Genomic DNA, 18,286 nt, shown 5'->3' on the forward strand with positions numbered 1-18,286 from the left:
CTTTAATTAATGAGAAATTATGAGTAAATATTACTTCTGATACAGACCCTATTATAAAATAGAAGTTTTATGAACAATACATGCATTGATATTTATTATAACAAAATATATTGAACTGATGCGATGCGACGGTTGACACTAAAAAAAGATTATTATAATGATTCCAGCCAAAAGACGTCCACAGCTGGACGTGGGCCTTCTCCATATATTTCCGATAGGAACGTTTGGGAGTTACCCAGGTCCCAGAGTTTTCCGATGACCTTAACGAGGTCTGGCAACTTTGCGGGCGGAGGTCCTAAATAGATTTTGTTTCATAAATATAAGTTGAATTTCACCCGTCAATGTACAGACAACCATAGTATGGTAATAGAATAAGTAAGGATTAGTCGACATGTACATGTTTTTGGAACGATAATGAGAGATATGCTGGTAGCTTCGCTGCTAGATCAAAAATGAGGAGATCCGTGGAAGAACCAAGATCGCCGACGTAGTTTAGAATTGCTTTTCTGAAGTTGCAAGGACAAATTGTTCAAGCAACTGATTGCCGTTGGTCCAAAAGATTCCAGATTAAAGATAAATAGCCGATTGACTCGGCGTGGACAGGCTCCCACTAGATGGACTGACGACATAGAAGCGATCTTTGCAAGAGGCCAATTAGTAAAATAAACGAAAGTAATTTACATACATTTATTATCAAACTTTACATTAAACTTACAAATATTTACAATAAACTTAAAATTAAATTATGTATTACAATTGTTAAGTTGACTTAGTTTAAAGGTTAATAAATAAGTCAAAAACAATATAAGAACAATGCTGTCTTTGAAAATCACTTCGCACTTCAAGAAACCACAGATTATATTTTAATTGTTTTAAATTTCCTTGTTCATTACAAACATATGTTAGTCTAATAGCTTGTTAATAAAATGTTGTACTAACTAAGTAGCTGGTACTCGTAGCTTGAGGGTCAAGACCACGATTCACTTCACAAAATTTTATTCAAATTACATGTCATTGCTGCGACACTTTGCATACGAAAGAGAATTGTCCAGGATAGAATGAATGGCATAGCTTTGGGATATGCGAATCAGAACAATGGCCCCTCTATATTTGCTAAATGTCTCGAAGAGAAACGGATGGCGGATTTGTGAAAGAAGGAAGAATGTGAGAAGAAACGTGCGGTGATCGTCTTGATCGCGACTATTTTACTAGAATCACATGATTAACAAAAAGAAGCCACTCATGATTAACCTTGTAGAAAAACGTCGATAGAAAATCGGTTCGTTAATACAAAAGTTATATGAGTACTCATCAAAAATGATAAGGGTTTTTTGTTCAAGGAGCAAATTAAGAATAGGGAGATCTATAGATGAAAGGGAATAAATATTTGGGCAGGTTGAAATGGCAGTGGTATATCACACAGCGCACAGCAGTGATAACCGCTGGGACTTTAAGCTTATGATGCGACTATTGATCGGCAGCCGATTATTGAGGCGGTCAAGAAGATCGGTCTTACTGGAAATCTAGTTAGATTTTCTTTTATCCGACAGTGAACCTACGTAAGTAAACCTACAGCATCAAACCTGCACTGATAAATCCAATAAATACAACAATAAAGGATTGTAGATTGCAGATCTACATCATAAAACGATCTTCCGCTGACATGAGTCGATAAGCCTTCAGGAGTTGGAGCATCAGAAGGTTTCCGTATCGAACCACTGCCACATTTTCGGTTTAGTATAGTCCAACTCGTACTCCTCGCACTTCTGGCCGGTTATCCTGAAACAAATGTTAATGTTAATAAGATCGAGATCAAGTATCATATTATGTCAAATGTCAAATCCAATCATGTTATGTCAGGGAGGTAAGGAAGCATTTTGGTGGATTAATGATGTCATTATCCTCAATGAGGACCTCCCCCAAAGATTATCATCATGACCGATCTATCTCTGCCTACATCCAGCAACTTTCTATACTCCGCGTTGGCAAGAACATCCATCACCTGCTGCCATTTCAAACGAACAATTCTTCAAGCTAAGTCGGTGAATTTTGACTTTCGTTATTATGTGGACCTGCTACTACAATAGATTTATGTTGTGGTAAAAAAAGCACAAAGGCGGTACTAGATAGGATTTTGTTCTATGAAAGCCTGATTGCGTGACATCTATTACACTTGCCTGGTCCTTCGCACGCATTTGACGATGGGATGCGCTTTGCGGAAGCACTGCGGACCCAGCACGTTGAAGTAGGTGAGGCCGATCTGAGCGGAGATCAGCGAGTTGGTTTTATGCAGGCACTCGCGGAACTGCGCATCGCAGCTGCAGTGCGACCTGGGAAATTCATCAAAGGATTAATCGATTTCAATTCAGAAAACAAATTACACTAATAATAACAGAGTTTCTTATTTTTAGATTATACAGAGTGATCGGTTACAGATGTAAAAGTGTCAAGAGGGTAAAAGTATAGCTCATCTGTCAGAATAAATTTTAAAATACACCGATTTCCAATCACCCTTAAAAAGATATCGTTCTGAAATACGTTACTTTAATTTAGTTCGATATATTTATAGTTCTATGTTGCCTAAAAAAATCGGCACTCTGCGCAGGCCGATGAGCAATGACGAAAGAGCAATGGAGAACGGAATGCTCAGAGTTCTGCTGCGAGATCTAAGATACGTAGAAGAACCAAGATTTTAGACTAAGGGTTCGGAAACAACGCTTATGCAACCAATGGCCGTTGGGGCTGAAAGTTTCTCGAGTATCGGCGACCACGAACCAGTAGACGCGGCGTGGGTAGTTCCCCTACTAGATAGACCCAAGACATAGTAAAGTTCAAGGGAAATCGTTAGATGCGGGCAGCGCAGGACCTATCATCGTGATGATCTGCAAGGGAGGCCAGTGCCTTCCAATAGGCGTCCATCGGCTTAAAAGAAGAAGAAAGAAGATGGTAGATGGCCTTTAATTTTAAAATAGTTCAAAATTCACAGGTTGGTACGAAATGCAGTCCACGGAGTTCGCAGGATCTTACTTCAGCAACTTATATCGAAGATATCTATACGATCTCAATAGGCGTTACACTATCAACTTTCCTCTTAAAATTTCTTGTATTTTTTTTTAATTCTCGAATCATTCCACTAGTGAGAGACCTGTCATGACTACAAAAATAAACTAAAAAAGTATCAAATAAAAAACCTGGATAACCTAACTCTGTCACTTATCGTATTAAACGACGCCATTCATTTCGCATTCATTCATTCGCAAAAGTTAAGTATTAAATTTCGTCGTAAACATTAATAATTTCGACAATTGCAATTAAAACTATTGCAAAACTTTATAATTACGTCAAATAAACAAAAAATTCCATTAGAGTCGTAATCAAAAGACTAACAAACCGGTTTGATAGAAGCGTTAAATGGTATGAAATGTCGACCTTAATTTTAACTGTTTATGTTATTTTTTAATTTACCTACATATTATGGAGAGCAACACACTTGACACGGTCGTTTGCGCAGTGTGGGATTTTATACGGCGAATTGTTTCTTAAATAAAATTGTTGCGAATGTGACCTTTGCGATTATTCATCGAGAAGTATGTGTGTCACAACAATTCGTGATGTAATATTTAAGCCCTTTTAAGGAATTACTTACAGTAAAACCAGCATAAGTTAAAAACTTTCGACGCCGTTGTTGACAAACAGTTGGGATCGATGGTGACAAAATACGGCGAACGCTAATGAGAAGTCAATGATCGTGACTACACGGATTGGACAATTTTGTGGACAACAAAACAGGACACGTGGCCATATAGTTAGCCAATAGACGGAATCGATGATGTGCTTCATACGGCAGACGTTAAGGGAGGACGTCACGACCTTCAGAATCAAGGAGAACAGAACATGAAGGAAGCCTAGGCACAAAAAAATCTGTTTGACCAATGCCATACAGTTGGCCAACAGTCGAGAATCGAAATCGTGACGTCATACAGTAAAAACTAATGACAAGCTAGAAACAAAAGTTTCAATGAAAATCATCTATAAATCAGTAATATTCCCAAGATTTAACAATTAACATGTACTTATTGTAGTTAGCAAAAATACAGTTAAAACAAAATAAATGAAAATAAAATCAGTCATCATCATACCAGCTAATCAAACACCACAAGCGACTACCCATGCCCTTCACTATATCCTCGAACAACCTAGTGAAATGCTTATCCACATGTGGTCGCCAGACGAGAACCCATTGGTTTCTACTGCCTTCGGTTGCACGACCTTTGTGTCCCGTGTACTGACACTTTACCAGCAACGTAACGTTGCCTCCAGCTACATCGGTTACCTTACTTCTTCAGCGCATCTCCTCATTTCTGCACACCGAATTCCTTTACCATTACTCTCTAGATCATGATTGCACAGACTTATTAAGACTAGGGGCCACTCGGGCAAATCATAAACTGATGGCAGGCCGGCCGCCTGAAGTATAGGTAATTAAATTTTTTTGGTTTTATTCTGGAATAGAATTCAATATATTTCGAATGTACGAGAATATTATTTTTGCTGTCGGCGGGCCAACAGTATTCGACCGGAGGGCCGCAGTCTGTGCATCCATGCTCTAGATGAACTTGTGCCTTTTTATGAAGCGCACCGTACACGACTAGACTCTAGTCAAAGATCTTTGTCTTCACACGTCATGACACAAGTAATTCAACTAAAACCAGTGCTTTACTCCAACCCTGATAAAGCCCGCAAATTTTATATTAAACTTAAATAAGAGAAATAAATAAAAATAACTTAAAGATAGGTCGATCACAACATAGCGGTCAGCATGTTTAATTATATTTTTACACATGTTTTCGAATAATTGCCAATCCGCAAGTCCCAATTGATGACACACATCAAGCGAATAGAAAATAATAATCTTGTAGACCGTCGACGGACTTCAAGAAAAACCTCAAATACAACAGGAAATTCCTAACTCCACGACGAGTCTCTCACACACCGCACAACTTTGAGAACCCTTCATGACATTTTTTCCATTATTAATAATGTAACCTTGCAACCTTATCAATACAAAGATATTGCTAGAGCATTTCATACGAATTAGCTATACTAATTTCATTAAGGGTATAGATTCCCTCTCTACTCATAAGGTTTTCTATACCTAAATAACAATAAACACGTAGAACGTGACATCTCAACTGCAACTGGATGCCAAACTGCCTTTCCGAACGATTTACAACAGGAAAAAATTGTAAAGTTCAGGTTAAAAGAGTAACTATCGCGTCTAACCAGATTTTTCTCGACATAATGAACATTCCGAACCTGACAATAGACTATGTATTTAATAATTGACTATATATTTAAACGTTAGTTATCTAAAATTCTTGGCTTTTTAAGGTGTTTCGCTGTTTCAGCCAACAGACGTCTCCTGCACGAAAAAGGCCTATGGGGGGATAAGCTTTAATCATCAAGCTAGGTAAGCGGGTTGTCAACCGCATTGTGGTATTATGGTACGCAGAGGACACTGCTTCGCAACCTCTGAAAACTTATTTATGAGCAGCGGCAATCTTATATAATATCTTATATAATATCTTAAATAATCTTATATCTATTGTATCTTATATATATATATATAATCTTATATATGTTGCACAGAGTATGAAATATTTAAAATTGTACCCTGGAAATCGAACCCGCGACATACAATCGCGTATCTCAGTCCTCTACCACTGGGATACTACTGCTCGCGAAGGTTCTTTGCAAAGCCTATTAGAAAGAATAAATCTTTACTTCATTGTTACATCAAGGTTAGTACCGAATGTAATCTATTACCTATTTCATTGTTAAATTAATTATACAGATAATAAATTATCAATTTCACGTTTTTATAATTTAGTTAAATTCGTCTTAGGTGAGCGGCACGCTTCGCTTTCACTAGTCTCACCTGTGCACCCGGCGGGACTCGGCCGCAAGTACGTGATGTAATCATTGCATAAACACCACATTACTCGAAAGATAAAATATTTTTTTTATTACCTTACCTACCAAAGTACCAATGTGGAGTTTAAAGTAATCATTTATTTATCTATAGATTGCACAAAATCATTTAGTATGGGTTTCATACCTAGCGGTATTTAACCCAAGTCAACCTTAGCAAAATTAATAAGTACATCATGTATATAATATTTAAAATTATAAATTTAAAATTAAATCGAAACATATCGTGTTTATTAAGAAAAAGACTATAAACAATGTTACGATTTATGATCAGAATGTTTGTATGTCATAATAATAATCATTTCAGCCCTAGGACGCCCACTGTTGGACATAGACCACACCCATGGAATTGCAATAGGACTGGTTAGATGCGGTATTCAACGACTTACGACAGCTGTAACAAGATCGTCTGTCCAACATATTGATGGACATTCTATGCAACGTTTGCTAACCTGCTGTCACCACTCCATTTCTACTGCTCCTTCTCAATTTCTCAAGATATTGCCTTCTGCAATTACTTTATACATTCACTCCTTTAAAACCTTTAACATCTATATCCAGACAGCTGTATATACATTAACTTGTCTTTTTCATAAACTCAATTTAGATAGTGTTATTTTTGTTTATATATCTTTGATAAATATTTTCTTTGTTAATTTATAAATTTCATAATAAGGGCATTTGGTTTGGCACGTCGATAAATTTGGTGCAAAAATTTGATAAGAAAAATCGGTTAAACTGTATAACGAGCTGTTGGAGTACTGTGTGATAAAGACAATGCTCTACAAAACCAAACCCAGCCAATATTTAACGGAAGTCTTACCCTTATAATGTGCCAAATCAATAGCAAGATATTAAATTATAATATAAGTAATCATAACTCTTCTATCTGACGTGTAACAGTTGACATGAATGAATGAATATAGTATTTATTATATTTCTAAATTCTATTATATACATATGGATTGTATATGTGGATAAGGGGGTATATATGTAAACATATATAGAGATTATACATAGACGAACGAAAGTATCCATTTTTACAACCAAGTTGATTAGGGAAGAACAGAACGAAAGCGCAGAACAGATGACCGCTGGGACTTCAATCTGGTGTTCTAACCACGCACCCGTGATTGCAATGTAGGATGTGGATCCACAAGTTGAACATGTCATCTGTTCAGTAGAACATAGTTGTGGATGGACATCCTTGTCTTATCATCCAATATCCAGGCTATATACAGCAGTGGACATCCTGTATTACTATTTATTTTAATATTTAATTTTTAATACATTTTTTGTGTATATATATTATATATATATATATATATATATATATATATATATATATATATATATATACATATATATATAAACACGCACGACAGACAAAACGTCACATAGGTAGTGTGAGACAGAGATAATGCTCTTCGAAATTAGCCGATTGTCTTTTTCCAAAGGTCGATGTGCAATATTTTTCTCTGTTTTTTCATGTTTACTTATTCCACCTATCTTTATTTATTTATCTTTGCACCCACTAAATACTTCAATAGTATAGAATGCATCCAGTAATACTTTTAAAAATCGACAAATAACTTTATTGAATTCACAGTAAAGATCTTAAACAGACTTTCGTAAACGAGCTCATAAAATTTACAACCAAGTCTAGTGATTCACACGTGGTGTTCACGCCCCTCAGGGAGAAATTCGATGGTTAGGGGGCAATTTGAAAATAGACACGAGCAAATTCTTAAATAATTACGGTAAGTAATTATTATGTGTAATTATGTTTGACGGTATTGCTTTGTGAGAAAGAAATTAAATACCTAATTCAACCAAGAAAGCTATTATAAATTAGAATATTATAAAGCTATTAAAAAATGAGGATGAACACGGTAGCACCGTGTTCATCCTCATTTTTTGCTTAATTTAGATTTAGTGCTGTAAATGATAGTTCTGTAAAAAAAAAACTAATAAAAAATACAGGTTAGCGAAATAAAATCTCTATGCAGCAAGCATCAAATGCAAGGATCTTACTAGATTAAAATAATAAATGAATACAGATATATCTTTATTAAGATTACTTGAAATTGAAATTTAATTTTTTCACTATACGTAATTAAAATTTACTTAATATGTTTCATTTAAAATATCTTAATTTTATTTTCCTATAACCTAACATTTAAGTTTTTAAGTGAACAATTAAATTTTTTAGAACTAAAAATTATGGCCGTGGTCAAAAAGTAAGGTGAATTTATTTAAAATGTAAATTCTTTATTTATTCTTCCGATCCATCCCCTTCCGATAAAACGCACTTTTGCTAACGCTTTTTCCAATCGGAATAGACTTTTCCCGATATAGCCCTCAATCGTGTCAAAATGGCGTTCTCACATTCGACTATTCAGTTTGCTGAATAACCAGAAGTTGCGCGAAGCCAAATCAGGCGAATACCGTGGTTTAGGATGAATATGAGTTGAGTTTTTGATGTTTTTTTCCAAAAAAATTAAAAGATTTCGACCTTAATCAAAACTTGTCGCGTTTGAAACACAAAATATCCTTCAAAATGATTAGAACTGAGCCAAATCATATTCCAAATTTTGACAAACAGAAGCTTGACAAATGTTATAGACAGTCTTAAGAACAAAGAAAAAAAATAACTACCTTTTTATTACCTAGTAGTCTAAATAAATAATTAAATGTTACATAGGTTAGGAGGGGCTGGTAATCAGAATTTTAGATAGACTAAGGTAGGGCATAGCATAAAATAAGTAAGAAAAAGACCAATATTTAGCCACTTCCGCACATGCAGTGGTAGTCGTGCAACAAAGTGCACCGCCCGCCAGCACGCTGATAAATGCGTATGCGGCAAACAATGCGAATCACACAACCGCCACCGCCAAATTACTCAACACGTGTTTCACCCCTCCACGGGGCATCTTCAGGAGTTATGTTACACCGATTAGTGCCAAACACAGAGTGACTCTGTATTTGGCACTTTGTTGCACGACTACCACAGCATGTGCGGAAGTGGCTAAATATTGGTCCTTTTGTTACTTAGGATGGACTTCTGCAAGGAAACGCCTGATTCCATTAAATGTAGCATAAAATAGGTTAGGAAACACTGATCTAATCTTCAACCATCCACCTACTCTACCAAAACATCATGACGAACACGTCCCAAAACGTGGGTACATCGAGAAAGTATGCAACTTCGTAGCGGCGATAAACCGGAAACAAGTAAAGCTGTGACGACCAATTACGAGACAGGTACAGCAGTCGCTACTTACGTAAGATTTTGATGTGACGTCAGCGGTATTGCTGTAACACAGGCGGCCTGTTCTGCTATATTTATAACCGTTATAATTAAAAATTAATAGCTTATTACAAACCGATCTTGTCAATTTCTATTACATCTTTCTAATAATAAATTTGCAATTAAACTTAATAACCAACTAATTTACAAAGATAAACAGTAAACGGTTACAATCTGCATATAGAATATTGTTAAAACTGCACCCAGAGTTCCAAGATTATTTTACTTCTCGTAAACCACTGAAAATCATACATAGATTTTTCAACAGGAGCCTCTTGAATTCCTTTGTCTATGAATCCCGAATCGAAGGAATTCAGAAGAAATTTACGCTATCTGAATCTGAATCAAGTCAATCTTAAATAGACTACTTCCACCAATGTAAAAGATGTCATTTTCTATCGCTGAAGCATGAACTACATATGATATAACTTATCTATTTAACATTGCAAATTACTCTATTGATAGTCCGAAATTAGTTGCAAAAATAGGAACTAATTTATCTACTCTGTAATATTCCTTTCAATCCGCCGCACTCTATCTTATCTTAAATCAAGGTTTCAATTTCTTCATGATACACATGAGAGGTCTTTGAGATCATTATAGAATCTGAAATTAAAAATGCCGGCGCATTCTTCTCCGTTCATGGCTAAATTTTTTACCAGATAGGCCGTACGGTTGTGAAATGATTTACCGCTGAATATAATACATACGAGTACTAACTCACTACCGATTTTTAGGAAAAAATGACTATTTACTAGACCTACGATTATTTATCCGTTTATTCATCTCTTTTTCTTTATTCTTTCTGTGGCAAATGCTATTCAAATCAGTATGATGTTTTTATTTATTATTATTGATGTTTTTATTTAGTATATATATATATACTTTTCTATTTTTAAATATTCGTTCGAACATAGACAATTCAGATGGCTGCATTTCTTAACAACCGCTAAACAATCTTTTCTCGACTTCTATTAGGTTTGTAAGTGCCGCATTTAAACCTTGATAGGTTAACGCCCAATAGTAACCTGCGAGTCCCGATCTAAGTTAGGATAATATGACCGACCAGAGCGCAGACAGGTGGAAGTGGGATTACCGCTATTTGATATTTGTATACAATATTTTCTTATGTCTAGACAGTTAAGCACTCGCGTATTTACAAGCGAAAATGTAATTTATAACTCATGCGTCGGGGAACCTTCATGATATTATTCTTGGAAATGTGTAAACATCTCAGTACTATAATAGCGTCCTATCACACAAGTATATCTCTGTACTTCACAGGTTCTCTACTGCTGAAGCCTAAACCATAGTATCTCTCCTACAAAATTTTCATTGCACATATGTAGATGATATTTATTTACAAGCAATAATTTATTAATCTTCATTGAACCTATCTAATAGGCAACCTAATTCAAGAAATTTACTAGCTAAAGCGCGTCTAGAAAAAAAGGAAATTAAAATAAAAAATTGTAACTGGCCAGTGACATCTGTCATAACAAAAAAAAATAAAACCCCGATGACGACATCGCCGTTTAGATTGTGGAACGTTGCGTTAAAACATAAACAATCGCTAAATAATCTCTCAGGCAAACAACACACAGAATAGAAACAATGGTAATAAAATCCGTTTTCAAACCACTCCGGCCTCTTGACCAACGACAATTCGCGCGTAATCTTTACGTAATCTGTGGCACGAATATAATGGCGGCTACAAAAGCGCGCCAAAGTTGACTCGCGTTTTTAATTGGAACGAAAATACGGCATCGAAATCGTATACATATATTCCTATGTACTAGCTATCACTCGCTGCTTCGAGTGGCCCGCAGTGTTTTTAAATGATTTCATGAGATTCATTATTGATAATTAATAAATTGACAATAAAATGATTTAGCCAAGTTTGAACTGACGACGATGAACCCTAAACCTACCTTATGGGTAGAATTTTTTCAAATTCCCTTTTTAGATAACGTCTATTCGGCGATAGGAATATTTAAAGCAAGTCACCCTGCCTTTGGTTAAAAAGATATATTGAGTATGATTGATGAGTCAGTACATCAGTATATATACTGTATATACTCGTATATATATAGATAAATGTGTGTGTGTGTGTATAAGGCAAGCTTTTTCCATATCATCCTATCCTTTGTTTTCCTTATTTATATAAAACAAACAAAAAGCTAAAGCTTGAAAATGACTTCATTAATTTCATCCTTATTTTAAATATTTTTTCATAATTTCTTTATACTTTTTACAACGTTCTAATGGGAAATATTTTGATGGACAATTGCAGTTGATTTTGCATTTACAATGTTAATAAATAAGTTGTAAGTGCAATCTGTGAGAGTTCGTTGCATCAATCTTCAAAATCCGTGTTCTTGATGTGGTCAACTGTATGTCGCCCTTCCCGTGTTGGAAAAATATCTACATCAATTATTTACGCAACCCAAAAGAGAACTTTATATCAAAAAAGGAACACGTATCTCGGAGATACATAGTAACTTGTTGTTATAGTATCGTCAACACATTCCAAACAAAATACAGTTGAAACCAAAATTATATACTTTATGTTTTTGAAATCATTTCTTTTTTTATTACATACAATTTTAAATCTTCAATTGGGTCAGCTGGAGAGTTAAAATATATAATTTGTTTAATAAAATTAAATATAATAAAATGTGATTATAAATATTTTATATTTTTAATTGTTGAACTTGTTACTAATTATTTCCGGAGGACCAAAGGTTATATTACAAACAATAAAATTTTATTTAAAAGGCTATACTTTGAATTACCAAAGTGGAGTTAAATTCTTTTAAAGCTAATTATCCTGGAGTCAACATACTAATATTGGAGTTCAAAGGGATCTAAAAATAGATACCTATCAATAACACAAGATCCCTGTTATTAACACAAGTTGTAAGAAAGTTGAAACTTTCACGATCCATTTAATACAGCGGGGAGGGATTGTTTTTGGAATGGTATTATCGTTAAAAAAGTTTTAATGTCTTTTAAATTACTACTTTAAGTTAAAACATATTTACATGGTTTAATTATATGCTTACAATAAATATCAATTCTTGAAAAGGAAAAAAAATACATTGCTTTTGCTGTTTATTACATGCTTGTTCAATTTCATCATGCGAAAAATTTCACATGTATAAACTTGCTATAATTATAATATGTATATAAATATTTTTTTTTATATATATGTGTGTGTGTGTGTGTGTGTATTTATGTGGGAATATTAAAGTTCATTATTTGTAAAAGATTAGTTAGATTTATTCTTATGAGAGGGGTATCCCTACGTCTGACAAACAATAATATACGTCAGGTGAGGTGTATACGCGATGTGATGAGGGACAGATGTGATGTTATTTGTACAAAGAAAATAAATCATTTTCCGTTGTTAAAAATTGTGTTGTGTCTCAAATTGAGCCCCATTCCCATATATATATATATATATATATATATATATATATATATAAAACCCTGTCTTCTGCATTGTCAATAGAGAGTTCGATTAATGACTTGGTTAGATCAGCGAGATGGTGATCGTCCAAATGTTTTAGCGTCTGCTTCCCCTATATCATAAGTAGTTTGTCATCAGGCGAGAATAATTTGAAACTTCTTAAAAATAGAAATGAACCAATTGTTCACCCAAATTTCAAAAAAATATTTCTTTAAATTGAATGAACTTTTTTTTTTAACTTTTAATTTATGCCTTTTCTATACCGTTTTAACGCTTATTCAGTCATGGCTTGCGAAAACTTTCATAGTTTTAAAAATGGCTCGCACAATCAAGGTACTTGACCCCCTATTATACAGTTTATGCGCAACCTTTTATAAGAATAACTATTGAAACGTAAAATATCCTCTTTGTGCTGTTGAATAACAGTAGTCTTTTTAGAAAATGATGTCAATTTTATTCTTCTAACTGGAGGAAATATTTTAAATTGTGTAATTATTTTATTTCAATATGAAATAAACAAAAAACTACTTTCTAGTTATAACTTATCAACGGAAGATTGAAGTATCAATTCGTTTTAGTAACGGGCGTACTTATGTTAATTTTAAGAATCTTTGCTTCATACGTATAAGAGAAGATCTATACATATCAACTAAGGCTTACATATATTACTAAATTACCCGTCAAAATTTTTTCTGTATTAGCTATGAATAATCAATTCAACCTTTTAATAACTAATGTTTTTTTTCTGTAACAAAGTTTTTTTGTTGTAATGGTAAATCGTCATCATCACTTCAACATCAATAAATTCACTGATGGATTTTCCAATAGTGCCGATTAGAAGTGGCCTGCGTCAGGCATCTTCCGATGACTTTAACAGGATCCTCTGTCTACCATATGGATGGAAGTCCTGCGCTTGGCGCTCCGTAGTCTCCACTTAAAAACCAATAACTCTTCCACACATGCAGTGGTAGTCGTGCAACGAAATGCACCGCCCGCCAGCCCGCTGACAAATGCGTATGCGGCAAACAATGCGAATCACAACCGCCACCACCAAACCACTCAACACATGTTTCACCCCTCCACGGGGCATCTTCAAGAGTTATGTTACACCAATTAGTGCCAAACACAGACTTTTTGTTTGGCTAAATATTGGTCCTTTTCTTACATAGGATGGACTTCCGCGAGGTAACGCCTGATTCCATTAAATAACCAATAACTCACCAAGACTTCAGCAATTGTCTGTTCAGCATTTTAACAGGCCAATCTGGTAGACTATGTCCTCGTTCCGAGAAAATCCCGGATACAGCCCTCTCAATCGCTCGTTGAGGGACTGTCTTGGTTCTTTTGAGGATCTCGTCATTTCTGAGTCGATCTCGCAGAGTAACTCCTAGAATTTTCCATTTTTCCTCTCCATTGCTCTCTGATGACCTAGAGCTTTCTTATAAGGCCCGTTGTAAATAACCACATCTCGGATCCATATGTCATCACCAGCAACGCGCATTGGTCAAAAACCTTTTCTTCAAACATTGTTGTATTTTATTTAGACAATAACAGGTTGCGGCGCTTCCTAAACGCTAGCCATCAGAGTTCATGAGATCCTTTGCAGTGTAGTAACCATTACAACAAAAATGTACTTTGACGTTTCTGTCTAAATAATAGGAGCTTTCTGAACAACATCTGAGATCCATAATCCAAAGTAAGTTTTGCTAAGTGGGTCTTAGATATGTTACTTATTTTTGCTTCTGACATTTACATCGTGGATATCGCAATTCTTGCAAAATTTGTTTACGTATTGTGAACATACAATACAAGTCATTAATAATATTTTCGAAAGCATTCTTTAAGGGCGGGGTTTGGTCAGTATTTCTTAACCTATCTACTTCGATCGAACCTTTAATATTTTAAGACACACCTAAGCCCATGAGCCACTTTTATACTTCGAAATGGTTTCACATCACCGTTAAGCAGCCTTGACCTGGGGCCTGAGTTCACAGATTCGAGATATACCCTCTAGAATGATACCGGAATCAATTTATTATGTTTACTAGTATACTATGAGTATAAACCTTGTATTAGATTTAACAGCAATAGATCAATGTTTATATAAACATTTCAAAGTCGTTCTTGCGAAAGTGTACTTATTTATATTGGATATTACTTCACCTTTAAATACTTCGTGACTAAACTGAGGTCAAATATGATATTGTTATGGGAAACTGACGCAAATTACAATAAATATATAGTAGTATACACTAAAGTAAGTTAAAAAAATACATATAAATGTTTATATCAGGTATTAACCATTTTGTTTCTTTTATTTTTTATTTATTTTTATCTTTTATGAAAATTAATTATTTCACCTACTTCTTTCTTCCTTATTTTATCTTTATTAATTTAAATTGTATGTATAACCAGTGTTTATAAATAAATATTTGAACTTTATTATTTACTTAAACTTATCTACGTTCTAAAAACAATTATTGGTTCATTCTTCTTTTCTATTCAAAACGTCGTACTTTGAAAGAATTTAGTTCAACTTTGACAATAATCTAAAATGATAAATTCAAAACATTTACGAGCAGTGGTATCCCAGCGGTAATGGACTGAGACATGCTATCGTACACGGATTCGATTCCCGGTATACAATCATTAAATAGGTGATTGGTGAGCAGTTATAGCCCAACTACAACAAGTAGACGACTAAGACTTGCGATCTTAGGTTGCAGCTTCGATTTTCGGGAAACATTCTTAAAATTCACACGTGCATTAATTATACAGGATTATCACTGCTCACAAGCAAGTTTCTAGAGGATGAGTCGATGATATTCAGATCGCTAGCCTGCCTGCCAAGCATGGCGATTATAGTATATCCTCCATATATATCTTTGGGTGAAGCTTACGCCTTGCAGTGGGTATCTATGAGTTTTATTATGATTATAAACATTTTCTATCGGATGCACACAAAATGTATACAAATGAATTAAATAATCATTGTACTACTGTATGAAACCGATTTTGTTTTTATTTTATTTATTTATTTACACTTTATTGTACACCATTAACTATAAAAATACTTCATATTAACAATTCATTTTAAAAAATGAAACCGATTTTGTTTTTATTTTATTTATTTATTTACACTTTATTGTACACCATAAACTATAAAAATACTTCATAAAGAAGATTTAACAAAACACACAGGTACAAGAGGTGGTCTTATTGCTTGAGGCGATCTCTACTAGACAACCTTTGGATGTAGGATAGGAAGGATACTATAGATAATGATATAATATGTTAGAGAACCATAAAAAAATATGAATAGACTCTTACCTAGTGAACAGGCCAGTATTAGTGAGTCCGTATTTGGTCTCGCCAGCCTTAATGTAGATCTTGCAGGCGTCGTGCTGCCGGCAGCAGGTGTCCGTGAAGAAGAACAAGCCCAGCTCACCAGAGCGCGCCGCGGCTGAGCGACCGTCACCGCACCACACCGTACCTGAAGATCCAAGGATTTTCTATAAGGTAGACATCAAGCTACTTACAGTAACGGATGAGTTAATGAGAATTGAAAATATAGTGCAGGTGACAAATTTTGGACAACTTCTAGAACTGGGCGCTGCAATAATGATACAAAATCTAATGCATTGTACTGTAGACACAAACAGATACAAACCAGTATATATTTAGAAACAACAATCACAATGTTGACCATCTCGCACCCTCACTTTCCTATCAACAAAACAGGCACCAAAAACCACTGAAATAATTGAAATATAACATAGAAAGAGTCGTGAGTAAAAAATAATATTACCAGGATAAATAGCCTGAACTCTATCCTTGAAGGTATCCAGGACTGAGTTGGCAACGTTTGCTACGCTGGTAACACCTGACGCTAAGCTGTTTATAAATCCTCGATCACTGTCCAACGACCCTATGTCCCGCACCCCCGCCATCAACTGACTAAACGGCTTGCTGATCCCTGAAGAGATTGTCTTGAGAATCCCTCGGCCAAATTGACCTGTAATAGGAACAAAAGTTTTATTGTATCTTAGTTCTTCCAAATTATTTAATATAAGAGCATGGGAAAGATTATTTAATGTAAAAGCATGGATGACGTACCTAATCCACCATTTTCTTCTCTACTTCTCAACTTTTCTGCTTCCAAGGCTTCGCTTTGCCTTTGCATTCGTTTGTATATATCATAGATCCAGTTAGGAACTACTCTTTCGGCTACCGTTTCTACCACACTTTCAACAACACTACCTGCGAATCCGAATATTACTGACAGTGCATCAGTTTTTGGTGCAGTTGTAGGCACGATGTCCTTAGAATCGTAGTAATCTTCTGGCACTTCTGTATCACCTATAACGTCCGTATCTAGTTCAGTAAAAACTGGTACCTCTTCTTCAGTAGACTCAGTACTTTCAACTGATTCTTTGATATCATCAGACGAATTTAGTTTCAAAACCTCAGTTGCAACTGTTGTAGTACCTTCATTTTTTTCTGTTATACTTCTATTATTACCATTTAAAGAACCAATGTCATGATTTGTGTTATTCTCGCGAATAGTTTCAGCTGCTATGACATCTGAAATCGTCCCATTGCTTACACTTTTGGGAGTGGTGACAATTGGGTCAGAGATGGTAGAGTCTGTTTTATCAGCATATGTTATGCTCTTTGTTGATACGTCGATGATTTCAGTTGTTGGAGTGTAGTCTTCAGATGATTGTGTTGAAACAGGCAAAAAGACTGTTTGATTAATCTCTAAGTCGGGCAAAGTTCTTCTTGTTGTAGATAATGGTATCACAGTCAAATCTACTTCTGTAGTACTTTCCACAACACTTATGGCCGTATTCTCTGTCGTACTAACTAATTCTAAAGGTATAACACTGAATTCTGGAGATTCTGTAGATTCATCTATAGCTTTTACTGTATGATTTTTAGCTTTACTAATATTGTGTTCATCAGTTATATTTGTTCTGTTCTTAACAATCGTGTATCGGTAGGAATCTTTATTGAAGTCATCTTTATTTTGCCAAGGGGCTGTATCGAATTTCTTATTATATTTTAATGAATATTCATCATCAAAGTCTATTACGTTATTGTCAAAACTTTCATCTAAGTTCTTTTGAGTTCCCTGAACTTGAACATCGAACGCTCTCGGATGAGCTATCGCCTGTGTGGATATACAAACTAGTAAAATTACACTTACAATGTGTTCACACATTTTTCTCCTTACTGGATGGTACATTGTCATTCATTCATCTGAAACAACGAAGATATTGTTTAATATATAGATATATTAATGGTTATTATCTATGACACTATTACACAAGTTAAAACTAAAAAATAGATAACTAACAATCATTTTTTGTATAGTTATAAAAATGACGTCCGAAGGTTTTAGAGTGGATTTTCACGATTTAACAATACCTCCGTTACTTTAATAGCATTATGTAATCTTGTGTATTGCAAAACATTGTTTACTTTTAATCATACCTTACACAATACTTAAT

The 18,286-nt window shown here is 34.7% G+C and overlaps 1 protein-coding gene across 1 annotated transcript; it reads right to left on the minus strand.

Annotated features, from left to right (window-relative positions):
- Positions 1-1,565: 1,565 nt before the first annotated feature.
- LOC137925535 (uncharacterized) lies at positions 1,566-18,027 on the minus strand. The gene is made up of 5 exons (XM_068768993.1): positions 16,890-18,027; positions 16,582-16,788; positions 16,104-16,266; positions 2,178-2,330; positions 1,566-1,779 (listed from the first exon to the last, which is right to left on the minus strand). The coding sequence occupies exons 1-5, from the start codon at positions 18,025-18,027 to the stop codon at positions 1,695-1,697; spliced, it is 1,746 nt and encodes a 581-aa protein (XP_068625094.1). The 3' UTR covers positions 1,566-1,694.
- Between the last annotated feature and the right edge of the window lie 259 nt (positions 18,028-18,286).

The sequence above is a fragment of the Battus philenor genome, unplaced genomic scaffold, assembly GCF_028537555.1.
Source record: "Battus philenor isolate CCGP_79_NKW_IND1 unplaced genomic scaffold, ilBatPhil1.0.hap1 SCAF_27, whole genome shotgun sequence".
Lineage (NCBI taxonomy): Eukaryota > Metazoa > Arthropoda > Insecta > Lepidoptera > Papilionidae > Battus > Battus philenor.